This window comes from Gossypium hirsutum, chromosome D04 (genome assembly GCF_007990345.1).
Source record: "Gossypium hirsutum isolate 1008001.06 chromosome D04, Gossypium_hirsutum_v2.1, whole genome shotgun sequence".
Taxonomy (NCBI): Eukaryota; Viridiplantae; Streptophyta; class Magnoliopsida; order Malvales; family Malvaceae; genus Gossypium; species Gossypium hirsutum.
The window spans coordinates 19,068,433-19,090,186 of NC_053440.1; the positions used below are offsets into that span (position 1 = coordinate 19,068,433).

Sequence of the window (21,754 nt, forward strand, 5' to 3'; positions counted from 1 at the left end):
TGAAAGACAAAAAAATACAAAAAGACATAATAGTGAAATGTGAAATTAACTTTATTTTTTTATTCATCATTCAAATAAATAGGAAATAATTACATGTTTACTACAATATGGGCACATTTCCCAACTATCTCCACAGATAATCTAAGGCATTCCTTGATCTTCTCCTAATCGACGCAATAAATTCCAACCTTTCTCCCTATGACGTACCTTTGAAAATCCGTAAAAACCTGTTAGCCTCCATTGATTATCCTCTTTCTCCACTTGAATGTTCACATCAATGTGATTATTTGGAAAACTTCTTAACTAAACTAGATCATTACCATTCCAGGCCAAACTGAGTCCACCCCTCGTACATTCAGTTGGAACGTCAATCCCATTTACAAAACCACATCTCTGTCTAACCTTATCCATACGTACACCATCCATCTTAGTCTCCATAAAGAAGGCAATATGGGGATTATAGGTCTTCAACGTTTGCTGAAGCCTTTTTATAGTCCGCTTACTCCCCAATCCTCAAACATTCTAAATTAATATTTTCAAGGCTCTCGGTCAGCATGCCTCCTAGCAACCGTCGATAAAATATAAGAGTGAGCATTTAATTGCTCTTCCATAGATCCTAACGAATCCTAACAGTCAGAAACATTAGGATCCAAAAAAATTCGACCGGGGCCTCTTCTTATTCTCCCTACTCTCAATTGGGTTATCTTCCAACTCTTGCTCCATTTCCGTCTGACCCATTTTATTGGAATGACCCTCTATATTTAGTGCATCCTAATTTGAAGAACCTTCCAAATTAAAACCCAAGATTGGATTAATATTTGTCCACACGTTAAGCAATTTGTTTCTTTATTCTCATCATCCTTTTCTTCTCGAAGCCAGACATTGCTTATGGTTATGGCCTTCCTTGATTGCGCTCTAAGATTCAGATTCCATCCCAACTCCAAATCATCCCCACCATTGGTCAATCTAACTGGACAAAATTTGTCATTATGACCTAAGCAACCACCCAAAAAGCAAAACAAAGTGAGCATTTCATACCTAAAATTAACATAGACAAATTTTGAATAAGAAATCATTATCTTTTTTTATCCTTTTCAACGATTTTCTGGCATCCAGATCAACTCTAATTCTCAGAAAATTTTTAAACCCTCGATTCACCTAATTCGTGTCATACTCCATGAAACTCCCGATAAAATTCCCCAATTACTTTGCTATTGTATCCGGAAAAAAACCCTGGCGGTAGATTATGAACTTGAAAATTATTTGATATTCATAACCAATATTTTAAAATTTATTTTACTTTATATTTTAACATAAAGACTTATTGTTAATTATAATTTTTAATATGATTATATAATATTTAAAATATATTTTCATAAATTAAATATTTATCATTTATATTATGTTTTTATTTTAAATATTATCATATAATTATATTAATTATTATTTGTTTCGTTATAAACTCAAACTTTTTTTAGGTTTTAGATTGATCTATCTCGACCCTAGGCCTGGGTCTGTCTCGGACTTGGATTATTTCAAGCTTAGATATGCTCAGGTTTGGATTTTTCTCATATTCGAATTCTTTCAAGCTCGAATTTTATCGGGTTTATATAGTTACTAATTTAAAGTTTTCTCGTATTCAAATTGTTACAAGTTCGAATTGACACAAGTAATCTTATTTTACCAGCTCTAGCTTAAAGTACAATTAAAATATTTTTATATTCCTCCATAAATACAAACTTCTTTATTTGGCTAACAATAAAAGCATCTAAGCCAATGAACAACTTACATAATACAATTGCTAGAGTAAGAAACTAAATTTTAATTAGTGGAAAATGCGATTCATGATAGTTAATTGTTTATGACACTATAATCATAAAATTATTCTAATTGAATTGCAGGTAGAAACAGCCTGGTACATTCAAACGAAGACTTTTCACAACTCGTTTCTTCTTCTTCGTTTCGTACACCAAAACCAACTCTAATTGCGAGTCAAACATGCAGTCCTAAACATTGTCTATATAACTTCAATCAAACTAACAATCAGTAAGAAACTCTTAAACAGCCCCTCCGAAAGTACTGTGTAGTCTGTCCCGATGCCAAAATATTCCAAGCACTGCTTTTCCTTTTTTCCCTTCCTTCTCTTTTCATATGTTTTGATTGGCTTCACCATAAAATTAGAAACTGCTAGCAGTAGTGGACTATACGGAACCAGGGATTCAACCAGGTTAGTGTATAATATCGGTGTAGTTGTTGATGTGAACTCAAACATGGGTGCTATGGCGAATATATGCTTGTCGATGGCTCTTTCAGATTTCTATGCCAAACATCCAAATTATGAAACCAGATTATCTCTGCAAAGATGGGAATCGCTTGGTGCCGTTGCTGCAGCGCCAGCAGGTAAGTTTGGGACCTTCTGTCATATAATTTTCCATCACGGATAAAGATATTTTAGTTTTTTAGGGTAAAGTACCCAATTCACGTTAAAGTGTTAATGTGAGTTTTTTTTATTGGTCTAATAACAATTTTAACTTTCTAAAGTTTACACATTCTATTAATTTGACTCTAAATATTAAAAAATTTAATAAATTTATCCTTTAATATTTACAAAATCTAACATTTTAACTCCCTAAAATATATAATTTTTTCAGAAAATAAGTAAACTTATGCATCATATAATAAGCTAAACAATGAAAAAAAAAAGTGGTATGTACAATAAAACGGGAAAATAAAAGGAATGAAAGTTAGCACCTTGCGAACAAGCAATATTTTTGCAGTCAAATAGGAGAAACTAGAAACAAATCATTTTTGCCCCAACTGAAACTGCTTCTTTTAAAATGAAACTTGAGCCCACAAATATTATATATATACATAAATCCTTATATTAATTTCCATTTTTGCTTTTTAGAGGTGAATATAAACTATAAAGTATAATGCAATTATCAAAAATTGAATTGATGTTTTTGATAAAAATAGTAAATTAATACTAATTTCTTTTAAATTTAAATTATTTTCATATTTTTTTTAAAATACGCAAATAATTAAATCAAATTCAATCATGGTAGTTGGAAGTCCTTTTTAATTTATTGAATTTATTTTTTTTAGATTGATACAAAAATAATTACAAGTTTTATTAAAAATTTTAAATTAAATTATACTAAAAAAAGAAGGTATTGTCTTTCCCTTTGACAAGGTAGTGGAGAAATTTGAGATGAGATCATTGGCAGAGGTCATCTGAGTGGCGACGACTCGAAGAATTAACATGGTTTGATCTGATTGGACAAGAAATGAATAAATTATATAATTCTTAAAACATCAAAAATGAAATATTTTGTAAACACTGAGTATTAAATTTATTGGGTTTTTTAAAATTTGAACTAAAAACAAAGGACTAAATTTATTGAAATTTTTATTTTTAGAATCAAATTGATATAATTTGTAAATATTAGAGGGCTAAATTTGTTTTTAGACAATAAAAAAAACCCATGTAAATACTTCCATCAAAATTTAAACGCGTTCAATGACAAATATTTTTGATTTTGAATAGTTTAATAACTAAATAAAAAAATTAAAAAAATCCATCATCAAAATAATACATTAGTAAACATTTTTATACTTCACCTTAATTTTATGATAAACTAGAATGAGGCTTAATCCCACTTTTAGTTATTTTCTCCATCTTCTCAACTGAAGTGATTGCAAGAAGTTTAACTCACTCTTCAAATTCATTTCATATAAACATCATAAATGCCGAAACCAACAAATTTATATAAATTACTAAATGCTTAGCAAGTGGATTGAGTTTGAAACCTAAACTCTTCACTACTAAAAAAATTTAAATAATAATTATGAATAAATAAAAATAAACAAATATTTACTAAGCAGACTCCATTCTTTTTAACCCATCTCACATTTTAAATAACAACAATAATAATTTACTTTCTTTTTTACTGATAAATATCGTTATTCTTGTAATAATTTAAAAGTTGTAAATTTAAGAGTAATGAAGTATATAAATTTTGATTTTGGTGAGAATTTTCGTGAAGTGGTACAGTTAATTTAGGAAAAAGAAAGTTAAATTCTAGAAAGGTCCATGTACGGTATACTTTTTGCAAATTAATCCATCTAGTCCTTAACTTTTTGAAATATATGTTTCTGAATATGATACAATTTCTTTTTTATTTAATTTATTCTGCTGTATACTTAAAAAAAATAATAATAGCGTGTCACATAAATTTTGGTATTTTTATATAATTAAATAAATCATGCATATTTAAAGAATGACAAAAATTGAGAAAATTGAATAATATTTGTCAAATTAAAAAAAAATTAAAAAATATATGTTATATGATCTCCACATATTTAAAAGATTATCATGTCAAATTATTTTCCGAAACTAATGAATACAAATCAATATCAGAATTGAAAATACACATCCAAAAAATAAAAAAAAAACCATATCAATTTTTTTAAATAGGCTTAACCAAAAAAATAAAGTTTGACTTGAATAATTTAGTTTATTTCAACTTACGAATTCTAATCTGGTAGAGCAATTAAAATTTTCTTTTTTTTCTTTACTAGTATGTATCTTGACTTACAGTTAGTATTAGATTAATATTTTTTAGACTAATTTTAGAGTGAAATTTGAAGCTTGAAATATGTTCTAAGTTTTTGTAATAATTTATTTTACATACTTTTACTTTTAAGATTTTAGTCTATTTAATTTTTTTTATATTTAAAAATTTAAGTCTATCGGTTAACATTATTAAAATTTTCCTGATAAAATTTTTATGTAGCATCATATTAAATTTTAAAAAAAAAATTGGTACTATGTAACAAAAAAAAATTATAATGTACCTAAATTTAACGGAAAATTTTAATGCGCTAACAATTTTAAAAAATAATCATGTCAATAATTTAATCAAAAAAAAAGGATTAGACTAATTAATAATATTACAAAGTTAAGATATTGAATTATGTCAAAGATTAAATTTCAAATTAAAAAATTATATAAGAATTGGTTTAAAAAATAAAAGCAAATGACTTTATATATTTCTTATACCCATTCAACTTAAATTAAAAATTTTGTTAACAACCATAATTCCTATTTTTTTTTCAAAGTTGTAAGTAAAATTATAATTAGAATAAAATATTATAATTTATAATTAGATAATATTGGAATATATATATTCAACGTTAAATCAACATAATTCTTAATTCTTAAAATTGTAATAAATTTAAAGAAAATCCACGTATAAGTGCCTCATCTCAAACCATTATCGGCCACAATTGAAAAAAAAATCCAGTATCACATAAATGTTTGCGGTTGACAAAGAAAAAAACGAAGTCTCCCTCATAATCAATCCAGATAAAAATATTGTGTATACCCATACATTAGTAAACACGTAAATAGCCGATGAAGTCATTAATGAGAATCGAGTCCCGTCTCATTCATCTCTCTCAAATTGTTTACCCAATTTACAATGATAAAAGAACACGCACATAATTACATTTATTAAAATAAAGTTCTAATACATAATTTAGTATCTGAATTTAATATTTTTGATAACGTGTTGTATGTGTTATTTTTATTGAATATGATATTTGTATTTGATAAAAGTTATATATTTTGGTATTTGAAGATAATAATATTAATATTTTAATGTTTAATTTGAGTTTTAGAGTTAATTTGATGAAAGTTAATTACTAATATTATTAGCTAATTTTGAAATTTCATCAAATTAATCATAGAACACAAATTAAATCATATCCATCAAATTGTATTTAACATGTTAAACATAAAATTAAACAAATTCACAAATAACATTAAATTTATTTTTAACAAAATCATGAAAAGTTCAAACCTAAATAGCAATTAATTTTCATCAAATCAACTCCAGAACTTGAATTAAACATTAAAAAGCTAACATTGATTCCTTTGGGCACCAATATATATATTTCATCAAACACAAGTATCAAATTGGACAAAAAAAAAACATAAATACTACATTAAAAAAATTATCAAACTCAAGTACGAAATAATATATCGAGCTTAAAATAAACTACGTTTTCCTCTGACTTGTGGTTATATTAAATAAGAATTATTTGATATTCATATATATATTTTTAAAAAAATCAAAGAAGAATTCATAAAGAAAAATTTAAGTATATTTTTTATCCATTAAAAAATTCCACTGACAATAGACAAAATGTAACACTAATATAAAATAAAAACTACAATTCAGATTACTACAAATTGGTATACAAATGTCATTGTCTTTAACAATAGCTTAATAGAGGAAAGATACAAATAAAAAATAACTACTACTAACCACATATACACCATCTTGATCAATCACCAATACTTGCACCCTAGTCATCCACTATTACATCCCTTTGATGACAAACTCTAATTAACCAACTAGGCACTACCAAAGGCCCACAAAAGTCTCCGTCACAGTCACATTAGATATGTACTAAAACCTGATCCTAAATGGCCTATCCTCCTCCTTACCACTCTAAGTCCTATCTCACATTCAATATCATTTTTTTCTATCTTGACAGAATTCCCTTATAATGGTTCTGAAAAGATCCGACGACACACTTGACTTAATAATTCTCGTATATTTGTCATAGCACAAGTAGACTAAACTGTCGTAACTTTCAAAGAAATAGGATGAAATTTTATTCAATTACAGGCTTTCACTTAGGATGTGCTTGGTTGGGGTTAAAATAGAGGGGAAAAGAAGGTGAAAAGAAAATAAATTTAGAGTGTGCTTGGTTGGAAAGAAAAATGAGAGAAAAGAAAATAGAAGGGATGCTCATTTTCAATCATAATGTATAAATATCAATTCTTCCAAATTGGAATGTTGAGAGGAGGGAAAATGAGAGAGATGTGTATGTTTGTTAAAAATTATACAGTTTTCAAATGTTTTATTTTCTTTCATTTTATTTTTCAACTTTATAAAGCAATGGACGGAAAGAAAATGTAATTTTCTTTCTATTTTTCCATCTATCCTACCAAACACACTTATGGAAATAAAATTTATGTTTTCCATTCTTCTAATTTTCTACCCCTTCAATTTTTCATCTTTCCAATTTTCTTTCCACTCTACCAAGCACACCAAGTAACACCTTAGGGTGTACTTGGTTGGAAGGAAAAGTGGAGGGATGGGAGGAGCCTAGGAGGGATTGGAAAAGTAGAAAGAAAATAAATTTTGAGTGCACTTGGTTTGAAAGAAAAATGAAAAGAAATAAAATAGGAGGGATGTCCATTTTTCATCTTAATGTATAAAAATCAATTCTTCCACATTAGAATGATGAGAGGAGAGAAAATGAGATAAATATGTATGCTAGTTTAAAATTATGCATTTTTCAAATGTTTTGTTTTTTCCTTTCATTTTTCAACTCTACCAAGCAAAGGAATGAAAGAAAATGTATTTACTTTTCATTTTTTCATCTCTCCTACCAAGCATACTTATGGAAAGAAAGATTATATTTTTTATATTTCTAATTTTTTACCCTTCAATTTTTTATCTTTCCACTCAAACAAACAAAGCCTTAGGGTGTTTAACGGATGTCCTCCACTACGTGAATCACCACAAAAGCTTTTGTAAGATGGAAAGTTTCATTTTCTTTAGGTGAAGTGAAAAAAAAGATAGGGTAGTGTTAGATAAATTGAGAGAATTTTTTTAAAAGTAACCTAATTACCTGACATGAATTTAATGGAATATATATATATTCACTTAAAATAATTCCCGTTTCTTAGAAGTGTTTTCCCATATTTAGATATAATTTTATGGGAAAAATGAACATTGGTTGGGTGAACAATTATTAGATCATATGGTCAATACATAGTTTTTTCTAATGAGTTTGTAAGCATAATTACTCGTCAATCACAAGTATAATACAATCACAAACAACAAATACCTAAGTAATTAAAGCTCAATTGGCTGGTAGATTGGAATAAAATCAGACTTAGGCACATGTAGGATTTAAACTCATAAGAAATCCAAAAGAAAATTCACATGATAAAACTCAAGCTTAAGAAACTTTGTTTTTTAAATCTGAACTTTACCCTCAAGTAAAGGTCTACTTCACTAGTGTTGGTTAAAGGATGGAAATGAAAATGGAATTCAATTTATACAAAGGTTAAGGTGGATTTCCCCCTAAAAGAACCCTTTATAAATCCCTTCTCTCCAATTTATGCCATTTAAACTTACAATTATATTCAAAATGCAGTTGGATATCTACCACAGACATCAGCTGAAGCCTCATTTGCAATCCAACTTGGAGACAACCTTTCTCCTTCTTATAGTCCTTTGCTTATCAGAACAACCATGCCTGACTTCTCTCGCCTAGCAGAAGCTACGGTTTCCACTTTGGAAATGTTTGAATGGAACAAAGTTACACTTATATATGAAGACATGGAATTCAGTAATGCCATCATCCCCTATCTAACCGATGCATTAGTGAACAAGGACATTCAACTATCACACAAGATTGCAATCCCCACCTTTCCAGAAGATTTTCAAATTTTAGAAAGGCTTGAAGTGCTAATGAGCTCGCAAAGTGAGGTATTTGTGGTGCACATGTCTTCAAATCTTGCGTCTCGTCTTTTTGTATCTGCAAACAAGGAAGGAATGATGGGCAAAGGATTTGCATGGCTCGTGACAGATGGTTTATCCAACTTTGTAGATACCATGGATCCTATAGCTATTGGTTCAATGAAGGGTGTAATAGGCTTAAGGCCTTATATTCCCAAGACGACAGCTCTTAAGAACTTCAGAACAAGATATAAAAGGATATCCAGCATGAAGCAGAACAAGGCTGCAACTAAGCTAAATCTTTTAGGTTTGTGGCTTTATGATATAGTTTGGGGATTTGGTATGACAGTGGAAAGAATAGGCAATGTGAATTCTGGCTTCTTGAAGGAGATGAATGACAGAACTTGGTTAATAGGAACCTTGAACCCTAGTTTTAGAGGGATCAGTGGGATTTTAGACTTGGTGAATAGGCAGTTCCAACCTTCGGTCTTTGAAATTTTTAATATAACTGGAAAAAGAAATAGAGTGATTGGCTATTGGACTAATGGTCAAGGAACATCTAAAAATAATAATTCAACTTCTAGGAACACCCCGAGAATACTTCAGGCAGAGGAACCAACGAGAGCAAAGTGGAGAATAGGGGTTCCAAGTAAGAAAGGGTTCACTGAGTTTGTGAACATACAGTCAGGGAATAAGAGCAATGATGATGAATTACCAGGGTTCTCTATAGAGGTTTTCAGAAAAGTGTGGGACTTGGCCTTAACTTCCACCACTAGTTATGAATTTGTAAACATTGATGGAACTTATGATGATTTGTGTTGCCAAGTTAAGTACCAGGTTGGTTCTATTCCCCTTAATTTTATTTTTCCAAATCTCATTTATTTAAAGTGCAATCTCTTTATGATGATTCTTATTGTTGTTGGGAGTTATAGGAAATCCACGCTGCTGTGGGAGACATCTCGATTGTGGGAAGTAGGACAAATTGTGTTGATTTTACATTACCGTATTTGGAAACCGGGGTGGCCATGCTTATAAAAGTCCGACACAATGGGCCAAAAGATATGTGGATATTCTTGAAGCCTTTAAGTTGGGATCTATGGTTGGTAATCATCGCCATCTGCATTTTCATAGGGATTGTTGTTCGAGTTTTAGAGCGTCGTGAAAATACAGAATTTAATGGATCAGCAAGAAAGCAACTCAGCACAATTTTGATGTTTCCATGCCAATCTGTGGCTATTCCTCAAAGTATACTACCTTTCTTACTTCTCTTTCTGGCTCTTTTCCCCTCCTATATTTCCATGTTTATTCAATCATTTCATAGACTTGATTAACCTGATTTTTTGGGGTAACAGGAGATATGGTAGTAACCAACGGCTCAAGATTGGTGTTGGTGGTATGGATATTTTTGGCCTTAATTTTGATGCAGAGTTACACAGCAAATTTATCTTCAATCTTGACAGTCAATCAATTACAGCCAACAATCCCGAGTATTAAAGAACTGAGAAAATCTTATGTTGGTTACCAGAATCATTCATTTGTAAAAGGCTTCCTAATAAATCAATTAGGATTTCAGGAGTCTATGCTCAAGCCATATTGTTCTGTTGATGACTACCAAGAAGCATTGTCAAAGGGATCTGAAAATGAGGGAGTTTCAGCCATCTTTGATGAAATTCCCTACATTAAACTATTTCTTGCTCAATATACTACAGGCTATCTCATGGTTGGGCCCACCTATAGAACAGATGGGTTAGGATTTGTAAGTTACCTTTTCTCTTTCTAAACATCTATCTAGTTATGATTATATAATTGTTATCTAAGCTATCAAGTTAATATTTGATAATCAAGCTTCTATCCTCCTTGAAAGTATATCCAGATCTAAAGCATATATGCAACTTTCCAATCTAAAATATATGCATGCAGCATACTATAATGATGGAATCTTTTATTTTAAAGTCGTATCTTAATATTATATAATAATTTCAGGCATTACCAATAGGTTCGCCAATGGTTGCTAATTTCTCAAGGGCAATCCTGAATTTCACTCAAGGAAAATACATGAATTCATTGGAGAAAAAGTACTTTGGCATGGTATCCATAGATCAAGACGAGACTGGGGCAGTCTCTTCAGCTAGCCCCAGTCTTACTTCAAGGAGCTTTGCTGGCCTCTTTATCATTATTTCCATCATTGTACTTTTAGCCTTGCTTAGCTCAAAAATCCATATCTTACGAAGGCTCATCCAAAGATACATCTTTAGCAATTCTGGTGATATTGCTCATCCTCCACAAATCAACAACGTTGAAGAAAATCACAATTCTAACCAGAATAATAGAGATGAATCTATAGAAGAAGGTATACTGGAAGGTCGCTCATCATAGCATGCAGCTAGCTCAGTACATAAAATTTCAGGGCATCATGAATGTATGAAATGATTGCCATATGCATTATTAACATTTCACTATATATATCACTAGTTTTCTTGATTGTATGTCATTTAATTATTTTTTTTTATAAATTTTGTACTGTCTGATGAATAAAATGGTTACAAAATTAAAACATAATAATATATGATTTTAAATTTTGAGAATATGATAATTGATATTAAACTGGATTAAAAAAGAATATTTTGAAATTATTTTTAAACATAAATATTATATTAGATTGTGTGAAATTTTATTTCTATATATAATAAATTTAAAGATGTTATAAAAATTTTATTATAATAAAGTGAATGTCTATGATAAGACTTTTTTGTACTTTAGGACCCTAATGTCCATTAGAAGTAAAATTTTATTCTTTTTATATTTGCTTATAAATATAGACTTTGGAAAATCATTGTAAATATCTCTATTGATGAATAAAACATGCACTTCTCTATGTTCTTCTATTTTCTCTTGTTCTTTACTCTTTTTATTATTTATTTTATAATACGTTATCAATAAAGTTTTACTAAAAAATAGTAGTTCTTTGTATCAAAGTTTAGATTTATTCATTTGAGGCCAAGATGCAGATATTTATGATAAGATGTAGAGATTTATAGGAAGTTTTCCTTTATTTAACATTCTATATCTATAATAATTTTAATTAGTTAAATTATGATTAACAGTGATTGCTTTATTAATTTTTTTTTGTTTTTTTAAAAAAGCACAACCAACAAATACAAGTTTTTTTTAGTCTACTCTTGTGGCACGCTTTCTGTCTGCTCTTGTGGCATGTTTTCTTTTTTCTTTAGATTTGCTCATGTGGCACGATTCTTTTGTTGTTCATTGTTTTGTTTTCTCTTTAGTGTCTTTCGTCAATACTATTTAGTATTGTTTTTTTTTTAGATTTTGCTTTGGATTCTTTAGAGTGGGACTGTTAGTGATAGATGGAAACTAAATTGGCTGGGTTGCAGATTGATGATGATGAGGACGAGGCATGGGAGATTAGTGGGGAGGAGGAGGAGGAGATCGAGGCTAATAACAGACTTAGTCCAGTTGGATCTTTTCTAACAGCTACTGTTGACCAGTTTCAGGCAATGCAAAATACCATGACAAATCTATAACATCCACTTAGGGGAGTGGCCATTTCAGATCTTGGGGAGAAGTTCCATCTTTTCAAATGTTTCTATGAGGTTGATTTGGATCAGGTCATGGTTGGGTCTCCATGGACTTTTAAAAATCATCTTTTGATTTTTCATTGGTTAGAAAAGAATGAGGATCCATTATGTGTCCATTTATTCTTTATGGATTTTTTGGTGCAAATCCATGAATGGATTGCATTTTAGGAATTTTATTGGGCAATTTCAGGAGTATGACACCAAATTATTAATGCATGGTGGAAAAGGAGATATGCATGTCAAGGTACACATTGATATACGAAATCCATTAAAAAGGAAGAAGAAAATTACCCTGTAACATCCCGCTTGGAGGAATCTTAGTATCCAAATACTGTTTAGAGAATGGGTTAGATAAGATGAGTTAAAAGTGAATGGTGTTAAAGCTAGCCTAAAGGTCAGAACCATTTGGGTGCACTTGTGACACCCTTGGATTTGTTGAACATTAGGTTAGCACGAAGTGAATAATAAGTAAGTTGTTAAAGAAAGGTTCGCCCTTAGGAGCTTTTGTTTGGCGTGCATAGTTTGGGCAGATTCCGTTATAAGAGAACGAACCTTGAAGTAAGAAGCTTATGTCAACAATAAGTGCACCTAGTAATGTTGACCTTGAGCCGGTTAAGATATGAGGAAAAGATGGTTAGGGATTAACTGAATGTGAACTAAGATAGTTGAGAACAAAAGGAAAACACTTGATTAGTTTCTTGAAATTTGTAAGATTTGTATAAGACTACCAAATGATTGATGAGTCCCGATAAAATTTAGGGACGAGTCAAAAAATTAAGAAAAAGGTCGGAGGGTTAGGTGAAGTAGGTTAAGTATAAGGCCTGACAAATGACGAGCTCTATACTCTATGTTATCCACCCTTTAAGACTTTTGACGTATGCGTGGGTGTGTAGTTTATAATGAAATTTGATGTGAGATATCGTTAGGAAATGATGCCCAGTAAAGCACATAGTGGACTCAAGTAGTAGAGTCATCACCAAGAGGTCACAATACGCCAACGTGTAATCAATTGAGCTATCAGCTATGCCCTAATGAAGGATGGGCTAGTGTCACAGACTGTTTTAATGGATTTTCAAGTTTTGATTTCTTCTTTCTTGAACATGAAACTCAACAATGGTGAATCCATGATTTTGAGTTGGAATCCAAGTTTTAATGGATGTCTAAGCTCAAAATATGTTTATTAAGAGGTTTTTAATCATAAAACAAGAGATCAAACTCCTTTAGTTGATCAATTTTGATAAATTTGTTTTTAATCAAGAAGATAAGTTGATTTTCTGGAAAATTTTAAAACAATTTAATAGATGAAATTAACACTTAGGTTTTATGCTAATGGACTAAGAATGAAGTTTAGAAGTGGTTTGTGGTGCTGAGAAGGCCGTTTAGTTGATGAATTTTATGTTTCGGCTTAATTGTACAATTTTGGTAAGGTAGATTAGAGAAACGATTTAGATCCTTATAGTTTATGAAATTATGAATTTTTTGATGTAAATGTTAGTTTGTAATGCATATTTTGTCTCTGTTAAAGCTTCACACCAAGATGAGGATGATACTAATTGGATTTGAGGCTCAAACTTACCTACTTGAACACATTTTTGTTTGAAAATCAAAGTGTGGAGGTGAGTGATTTTAAAGGCTATTGGTAAATTTTCTCGATTATATGTTAAATTGAAGTTTTAAATAGTGTTTTTAATGACTTAATCGTATCTTATTTGGTTGGATTTACAAAAAGTAATTTTATTTTACAAGAGGATTATTGAAATTAGCTTTTGGAAAATTGTGTGTTAAGCTTTTTGCATAATTAATTTGGAATGAATGGATTGTTGATTGGAGCTTGAGTTACTAAATTTTTGAGCACTCGATGTTGGTGTTATGATTGGTTTAAGACTCATGGACAAAGGGACTTGTTGTGCTTAATCATATTGATGTTGAAATTGTTAAGCTACATGCTTTTAATGACATTTTTACATATTAAATTAACTGCTTAAACATATGATTTTTTGCCCTGTGTGTATGGTTATATTGGCAACATTGCATGGTGGATCCATTGATTATAGCTGCCATGCCATAAGATTTGTGAGTACTCACCATTATATGTGTTCATATCTATGGGACGTTGGTAAGGTTGTATTAAAATTTTTTTAAGAAATTTTGACGTTTGCATGCTTAATTATGTAAAAAGGACTAAATCGTAAAAGGGGTAAAAATATAGTTCTATTACTTAAAGGTGTCAAATAGATATGAAATTTTAATCTAAGGGGCATGGATGGTAAATGGACAAATTTATTTGATAGTGGATATTTATGGACTTGGTTTTATTGAAATTATTAATGTTTTTAAAGGGAAAAATGGTAAAAGGATAATTAAAACATAAAACAAAAAAATAAAGAAAAGATGGTATCATCTTCTTTATTGAGTTTTGAACCAAAAATTTCCATGGGATAGAGAGCTAGGGTTCAACCAAGTTGAATTTCAATTTCATGGTATGTATTTCCATTTTTAATGATTTTTATGTTTTTAGGATCGTTGTAGCTTAATTTTGCTAGCCCGGGGATCAATTTGCAAAACTGTTAAATATTTAAAATTTTCTATTAATGTTCTTGCATGGTTATTAATGTTTTATGATAGATTATGAGTCCTTGTTAAATAAACAAGTTTTGTAAATTGATTTTTGATGAAAATGACAATTAGGGACTTATTTGTAAAACTAGTAAAAGTTTAAGTTAAATACAAGAAATGGCAGTTTGTATGACTTTATATAGGTCCCTAAGAAGTTTGGTTAGCATGAAATAAGGATTAAAATGCTTAGATTTGAATTTATGAGCTTAAGAATTAAATTGTAAAAAAGTTAAAAAGTTAGGGGCAAAATTGTAATTTCATAAAAATAAAATGTGGACTGAATAGAATAATAGAGATATTAAATGGATTGAATTTTCTTATTTAGATCAAGATAGACCAAGAGCAAATTTAGATCGGGGAAAAGCTAAAGCCTCGGTTTAGTGGATTCTGTTCTACGTGTTAATTGTCGAGGTAAGTTCGTATGTTTTTAATACATAATGAATTTTCTATTTGTGTTCTCGTAATAGGATGCTTTAGTTATTATGTTATTAGAAGAATAATGATGAATTGCACATATGTGCCCTAGATTGTATTTCGGTAATGCACATATGTGCCCTTGGTTGTACTTTGGTACCCCTAAATTGCACATACATACCTCTGTTTGTACTTTGGTACCCCTAGATGTACTTTTGTACTCTATTTAGACTTTGGTAATTTTGAATTGAATAATATATAAACTGTATTAAATTTATTGATAGATTAAACGATATACTACATTTTTACTAAGCTCTATATGCTTATTCATTTATGTTGATTGTGTTGTAGATCATTGTTGCTGACACTTTGGACAGATCAAATCTTGAACTCACACTTTCCACTGACTTTTGTAGTTTTTGTATCTCTTAATTTAGTGGCATGTATAAACCTAAGTAGTTGAATTTGGGATTGAAACTTATTTAGGATGTTAATAAATTGTGTTTCATGAATGTGTACATAATAACTAAATATGTTTGTGTTTTGAAGTCAAGTATGCATAAGAGGTTATTTTGGCATGTACAAATTGTTTTGGTACCATTTGATGTTGGTTAGTTTGTGTCATTTTAATACTTATGATGTATGATAGCTATGTCCCAAATGGTAAGTTATGTTGAAGTGTTAGTAATCATATTTGAGGTACGTTTTTGTAAAAGATGAATTATGTTTGGTAGTAGAAATGTGATCAACATATGCATGTTTTTGGTAAGTTTGAATGTTTGCAATTGAGGTGCCTTGGATGACATATTGGTTGAATTGTTTTGAACTTTTGAATTGGTCATTTCATGTTGGTTTTGGTCATGATTTGATGCTTTGATTAGGTGTTATAAATTCCTTTAGATGGTTGCTTGAATTGGTGATGGAAATGGCTTGTATTTTGACGAATTCATGCCCACACGACTTGAGACATGGGCGTGTGACTCAGTCGTGTGTGACACATGGCTAGGTGACACGGTCGTGTGTCCCCTATAGATTTTAAAGCATGCAAGTCAGGCTATTACACAGCCTGACAGATGTGTGTGTGGCTTAGGTGTGTGACGCAACTCAGAGAGTTACATGGGTGTGGGTTGGGACACGACCGTGTGTCTCTATTTTGATTGTTACATGGCTTGAGACATGGGCGTGTGTCTCGGCCGTGTGGCCCCTGTAGTCTAATTTTTCTAACTTTTTCTTATACTTTTCGATTGTTTCCAATTTGATCCCAAACTGTTCTTAAGTTATTTTTAGGGCCTCGAGGGCTCGATTAAGGGATGTTATGTATGTGTTTTAATGTATTAGATTATGTTTACAATAATGTAAGAAATGAACATTTTAATGTTACGATTGCATGGTAATGCTCCGTAACCCTACTTCGGTGATGGATATCGGCTAGGGGTGTTACATTTAGTGGTATCAGGGCTATAGTTTAGTCAATTCTAGGTCTAACGTAGTGGAGTAAAGTGTAGTATATACATGCCATGTATACCCTGTGATGGTGTGATGCTTTTGTTCCGTTCTAAAATTGTATTTTCTTATAGATTCAAGATGTCAGCTAAATCGAATCGAGCTATAGTTAATGAAGCTAAAAGTAATGTTCAAGCTTCGAATCCCTAAGCAAGTAATAGTGCATCTATTCCATAATCCGTTGGTGATGAGATGAAAAATGTATTTCTTAGAATGATGAACTAATGGGTCAACGAGTTCAAGCAAGTAAATCCCTGTTGTGCCTCCTCTGGCACCCCTGAATACTCCAAACCCTATACTTGTGATGGTTACCTGAGTATCAGTAGATAAAATTTGAAAATGTGGAGCGAAAGAATTTAGAGGTACGGTAGATAATGATCCTTTAAAAATCAAGTATTGACTAATGAATACAAAGAGAGTTTTTGCAGAATTGTTGTGCACCCCTAAAGATTGTTTGAGGTGTGCGGTATCCTTACTTAAAGATGAGGCATATCTATGGTGGGATACTTTGAGCACGATGAAATCAAATGATCATGTTAATTGAGACTTCTTTCAGAGTGAATTCAAGAAAAAGTATGTTAGTCGGATGTTCATTAACCAAAAAAAGAAAGAGTTTCTTGAGTTAAAACAAGGAAATTGGACTATAGCCGAGTATAATGTGAATTTGTACAATTAAGCAAGTATGCTCGTAACATCGTATCAAGCAAGGAGGAAATATGTATTAGATTTGAAGATGGATTGAATGATGATATCCATATAGATGTAGCAACATTAAAGTTACGGGAATTTGTAGAACTTTCAGAGCGGGCTTAGAAAATTGAAGAAATTTGTAAAAGCAAACGACAGTCAGATTTAAAATTTTGAGACTATAACAAAATAGGGTCATTCAAGCCTACTCAAACGTCTCTATCGAAGAAATTTAGAAATGACACAAGTCGATCAGCTGCTCCATCAGAGTTTGTTGGTAGAGAGAAATCTAGGCAAAGCAATTTTCTGTCAATTAATTCTCCAACGGCTAGTGTGGGAAGTGTAAGAAATGTTGAGAGAACCGTTCTTGTGTGTGATGATTGTAATAAAAGACATTTTGGTGAGTGTCAATCAAAGTCTAGAGCTTGTTTCCATTATGGGTCTGCTGACCATTTTCTTCGTAACTGTCTGAAGAAGTAAAATGATTGGAAATAAATCAAATAAGCTTGAAGCAACTTCTCAGAGGGGTAGACAATCTAGAAATATTAGAAATGCTACTTCTAGTCAAGGAAAGAACAGGGAGATGAACGAACGGTCTAAAGTAAGAACACTAGCTAGGGCCTATACAATCTGAGCTCGAGAGAAAACTACTGCTCTAGATGTTATTGCGGGCACTTTTTCTCTCTTTGATATTAATGTATATATATTGATTGATCCTAGATCAACTCATTCGTACGTATGTACTACATTAGTAGACAAAAAGAAAATACCTGTTGAATTAACTGAATATACTATCAAAGTTACAAATCCCCTGGGTTAGTGTGTTCTAGTTAATCAGTTATGTAGATCATGTCCACTAAAAATTAAGGGTTACGATTTCCCTGCCAGTTTAATGTTATTACCCTTTGATGAGTTTGATTTGATTCTGGGTATGGACCGGGTGACTTTATATGATGCTATTGTGAATTGTAAAAGAAAACATATTGTGAATTGTAGAAGAAAACATATTGTGTTAAAATGCCAGGATGGTAAACATATCCAAATTGAGTCAGATAGATTGGATGGTAGATCCAATATAATCTCAGCTATGACGACACAAAAATATGTTAAAAATGGCTATGAAGTATATCTCACTTATACAGTTGATTCTAGAGTTTCAATTGAAGCTAGAATCGATTCTAGTGGTATGTGACTATATAGATTTATTTCCCGAAGAGTTACCAAGGTTACCGCCAATCAGAGAGGTTGAGTTTGCTATTGAATTAACACTGGGAACATCTCTAATATCGATAGCCCTGTATAGAATGGCACCTGCAGAATTGAAAGAGTTGAAATGTCAGTTGCAAAAGTTGACAGATAAAGGCTTTACTCGGCCCAACTTTTCTCCTTAGGGTGCTCCTTTGTTATTTGTTAAGAAAAAGGACGGATCCATGCGACTATGTATAGATTTTCGATAGCTCAACAAATTCACAATCAAGAACACGTATCCATTACCACATATTGATGATCTGTTTGACTAGTTGAAAGGTGTGATAGTATTCTCAAAGATCGATCTTCGTTCTGGTTATTATCAGTTACGAGTTAAAGACTCAGATGTACCACAAACCATGTTTCTTGTGATGCCATTTTGTTTGACTAATGCACCTGCTGTATTTATGGATTTGATGAATATAATATTCAGACTGTATTTTGACAAATTTATTGTTGTGTTCATTGATGACATTCTGATCTATTCAAGAGATGAGACAGAGCATGCCCAGTATTTGAGAATTGTTTTGTAAACCCTACATGAAAAACAATTATTCGCTAAGTTCGGCAAATGTGAGTTCAGGCTCAGAGAAGTCATAGTTTTGGGAGATGTAGTATCAACAGGTGGCATTAGAGTTGATCCGAGCAAAATTTCAGTTCTAGTAGATTGGAAGCCTCCGAGAAATGTATCAGTAGTAAGAAGTTTTCTGGGTTTAGCTGGATATTATAAAAGATTCATCAAGGGATTCTCGATGATTGCTATACCGTTGATGAAACTGTTGCAAAAAGATGTTAAATTTGAATGGTTAAAGAAATGTCAGCAAAGTTTTAATCAGTTGAAAGCTTTGTTAACTGAGGCACCTGTGTTGGTTCAGCCAGAATCTGGTAAAGAATTTATGATTTAGAATGATTCTTCATTAAATGGTTTATGTTATGTTTTGATGCAAGAGGGCAAGGTGATAGCATGTGCTTTGCGACAGTTGAAACCGCACAAAAAAAATTATTCGACTCAAGATTTAGAGCTTGCAACTATTGTGTTTGCTTTGAAGATTTGGCAACACCATTTGTACGAGGAAAAATGCCATATCTTCACGAATCATAAGAGCCTGAAGTATTTGATGTCGCAAACAGATTTGAATTTGAGATAGCGCAGATGGCTCGAGTTATTGAAAGATTATGACTTGATCATCGATTATCATCCGGGAATGGCTAATGTTGTTGCTAATGCATTGAGTAGAAAATCTTTATTTACTTTATGAGCTTTGAATACACGACTAACGTTGAGTGATGATGGTTCAATTTTAGCTGAATTAAAGTTAAATCGACGTTTCTGCAATAGATTTGCAAATGTAAAAATGGTGATGATATTTTGATAGCTAAACGAAAACAGTTTGAGATGACGCCTAATTCAGATTTTCATGTGGGTTCAAATTTGTGTCCCGACAAATTCCGATCTCATTCAATAAATTTTATAGGAAGCTCACAGTAGTAGCTTGTCGATTCATCCTAGTAGTAATAAAATTTACAGCGACTTGACATAGATGTACAAGTGGCTAGGTATGAAACGAGAGATTTCTGAGTTTGAATCGAAATGTTTGGTTTGTCAGCAAGTTAAAGCCGAGCACCAGGTACCTTCTCGTTTGTTACAACAAGTGATGATCCCAGAGTGGTAATGAGAATGTGTCACGATGGATTTTGTATCGGGATTGCCTCTATCTCTAAGAAAGAAAGATGTTGTGTGGGTTATTTAAAGAAATTCATGCTTTTTATTCCAGTGCGTACAGAATTTTCACTCGAGAGATTGGTAGAGTTGTATGTTGTTGAGATTGTTTGATTGCACGGTGTGCCACTTTCTATTACTTTTGATAGAGATCCACGGTTTACATCTCGATTCTAGAGCAAGTTACACGAAGCTCTAGGTACTCGACTACATTTTACTACAGTATGTTATCCTCAGACAGATGGTCAATCTAAGTGAGTGATTTAGATACTCGAAGATATGCTACGATGCTGTGTTTTAGAGTTTGAAGGTAACTGGGAGAGACTTCTGCCATTGGATGAATTTGCATACAACAAGAGTTATCAAGCGAGCATTAAAATAGCACTGTACGAAGCTTTGTATGGTCAAAAGTGTCAAAATCCATTATATTGGATTGAACTCAGTGAGAAAAAGCTATTTGGTGTTGATTTGATAAGAGAAATCGAAGAAAAGGTTAAAGTGATACGTGATAGTTTGAAAGTAGCTTCGGATCGACAGAAGTTTTACGCGGATTTGAAAAGAAAAAACATTGAAGTTCAAGTCAGCAAAAAAGTGTTTTTGAAAGTGTCACCTTGAAAGAAAGTCCTCCGATTCGGTCGGAAAGGAAAACTTAGTCTGCGTTTATCGGGTCGTACAAGATCATTGAGAGAATTGGGCCAGTAGCTTATAGACTAGCTTTACCGTCAGGGTTAGAAAAGAGTCATAATGTATTTCAAGTATTGATGTTACTACGGTATTGATCAGATCCTTCACACATGATTTCACCTGTTGATGTCGAGATACAACCAGATATGACTTACAGTGAAGAACTGATCAGAATTCTAGCTCGAGAGGTTAAAGAATTGAGAAATAAAAGTATAGCTTTAGGGAAAGTTCTCTGGCAATGTCATGGAATAGAAGAGGCTGCCTGGGAATCAGAAAAAGCTATGAAAGTTCAATACCCGAAACTCTTTGCTGGTAAGATTTTTAGGGACGAAAATTCCTTTAGTGGGAGAGTTATAACAACCCATTTAGAGAAATTGAAATAGTGGTTTTGAGACCACAAATTTGATGAGTAAATTATTATTTTATTATTATTTTAATGTCTATGGGACATTAGTAAGATCGTGTTAAAATTCAGTTAAGAAATTTTGATGTTTGCATTATTAATTACACAAAAAGGACTACATTGTAAAAATTGTAAAAATAGACTTCTATTAGGTAAAGGTGGAAAATCGGTATGAAATTTTAATCTAAGGGACTTGGATGGTAAATAGACCAATTGAGTTGATAGTGGATATTTATGGACTTGGTTTTATTGGAATTATTAATATTTTTAAAGGGCAAACTTGTAAAAGTGTAATTAAAACATAAAACAAAAAATAAAGAAAAGATGGTATCATCTT

General features: G+C 31.5%; 1 protein-coding gene across 1 annotated transcript; it reads left to right on the plus strand.

The window, feature by feature from the left end:
• The first annotated feature begins 1,750 nt into the window (after nucleotides 1-1,750).
• On the plus strand, nucleotides 1,751-11,027 carry LOC107910110 (glutamate receptor 2.8). Its single transcript, XM_016837868.2, has 5 exons — nucleotides 1,751-2,400; nucleotides 8,242-9,383; nucleotides 9,479-9,791; nucleotides 9,899-10,302; nucleotides 10,530-11,027. The coding sequence occupies exons 1-5, from the start codon at nucleotides 2,097-2,099 to the stop codon at nucleotides 10,920-10,922; spliced, it is 2,556 nt and encodes an 851-aa protein (XP_016693357.1). The 5' UTR covers nucleotides 1,751-2,096; the 3' UTR covers nucleotides 10,923-11,027.
• The last annotated feature ends 10,727 nt before the right edge of the window (nucleotides 11,028-21,754 follow it).

Coding starts and splice junctions, on each gene's coding strand:
- LOC107910110 (XM_016837868.2), top strand. CDS start 2,097: ATGCCAAAATATTCCAAGCACTGCTTTTCCTTTTTTCCCTTCCTTCTC. Junction 2,401..8,241: donor CGTTGCTGCAGCGCCAGCAG/GTAAGTTTGGGA, acceptor TTCAAAATGCAG/TTGGATATCTACCACAGACA. Junction 10,303..10,529: donor GAACAGATGGGTTAGGATTT/GTAAGTTACCTT, acceptor TAATAATTTCAG/GCATTACCAATAGGTTCGCC.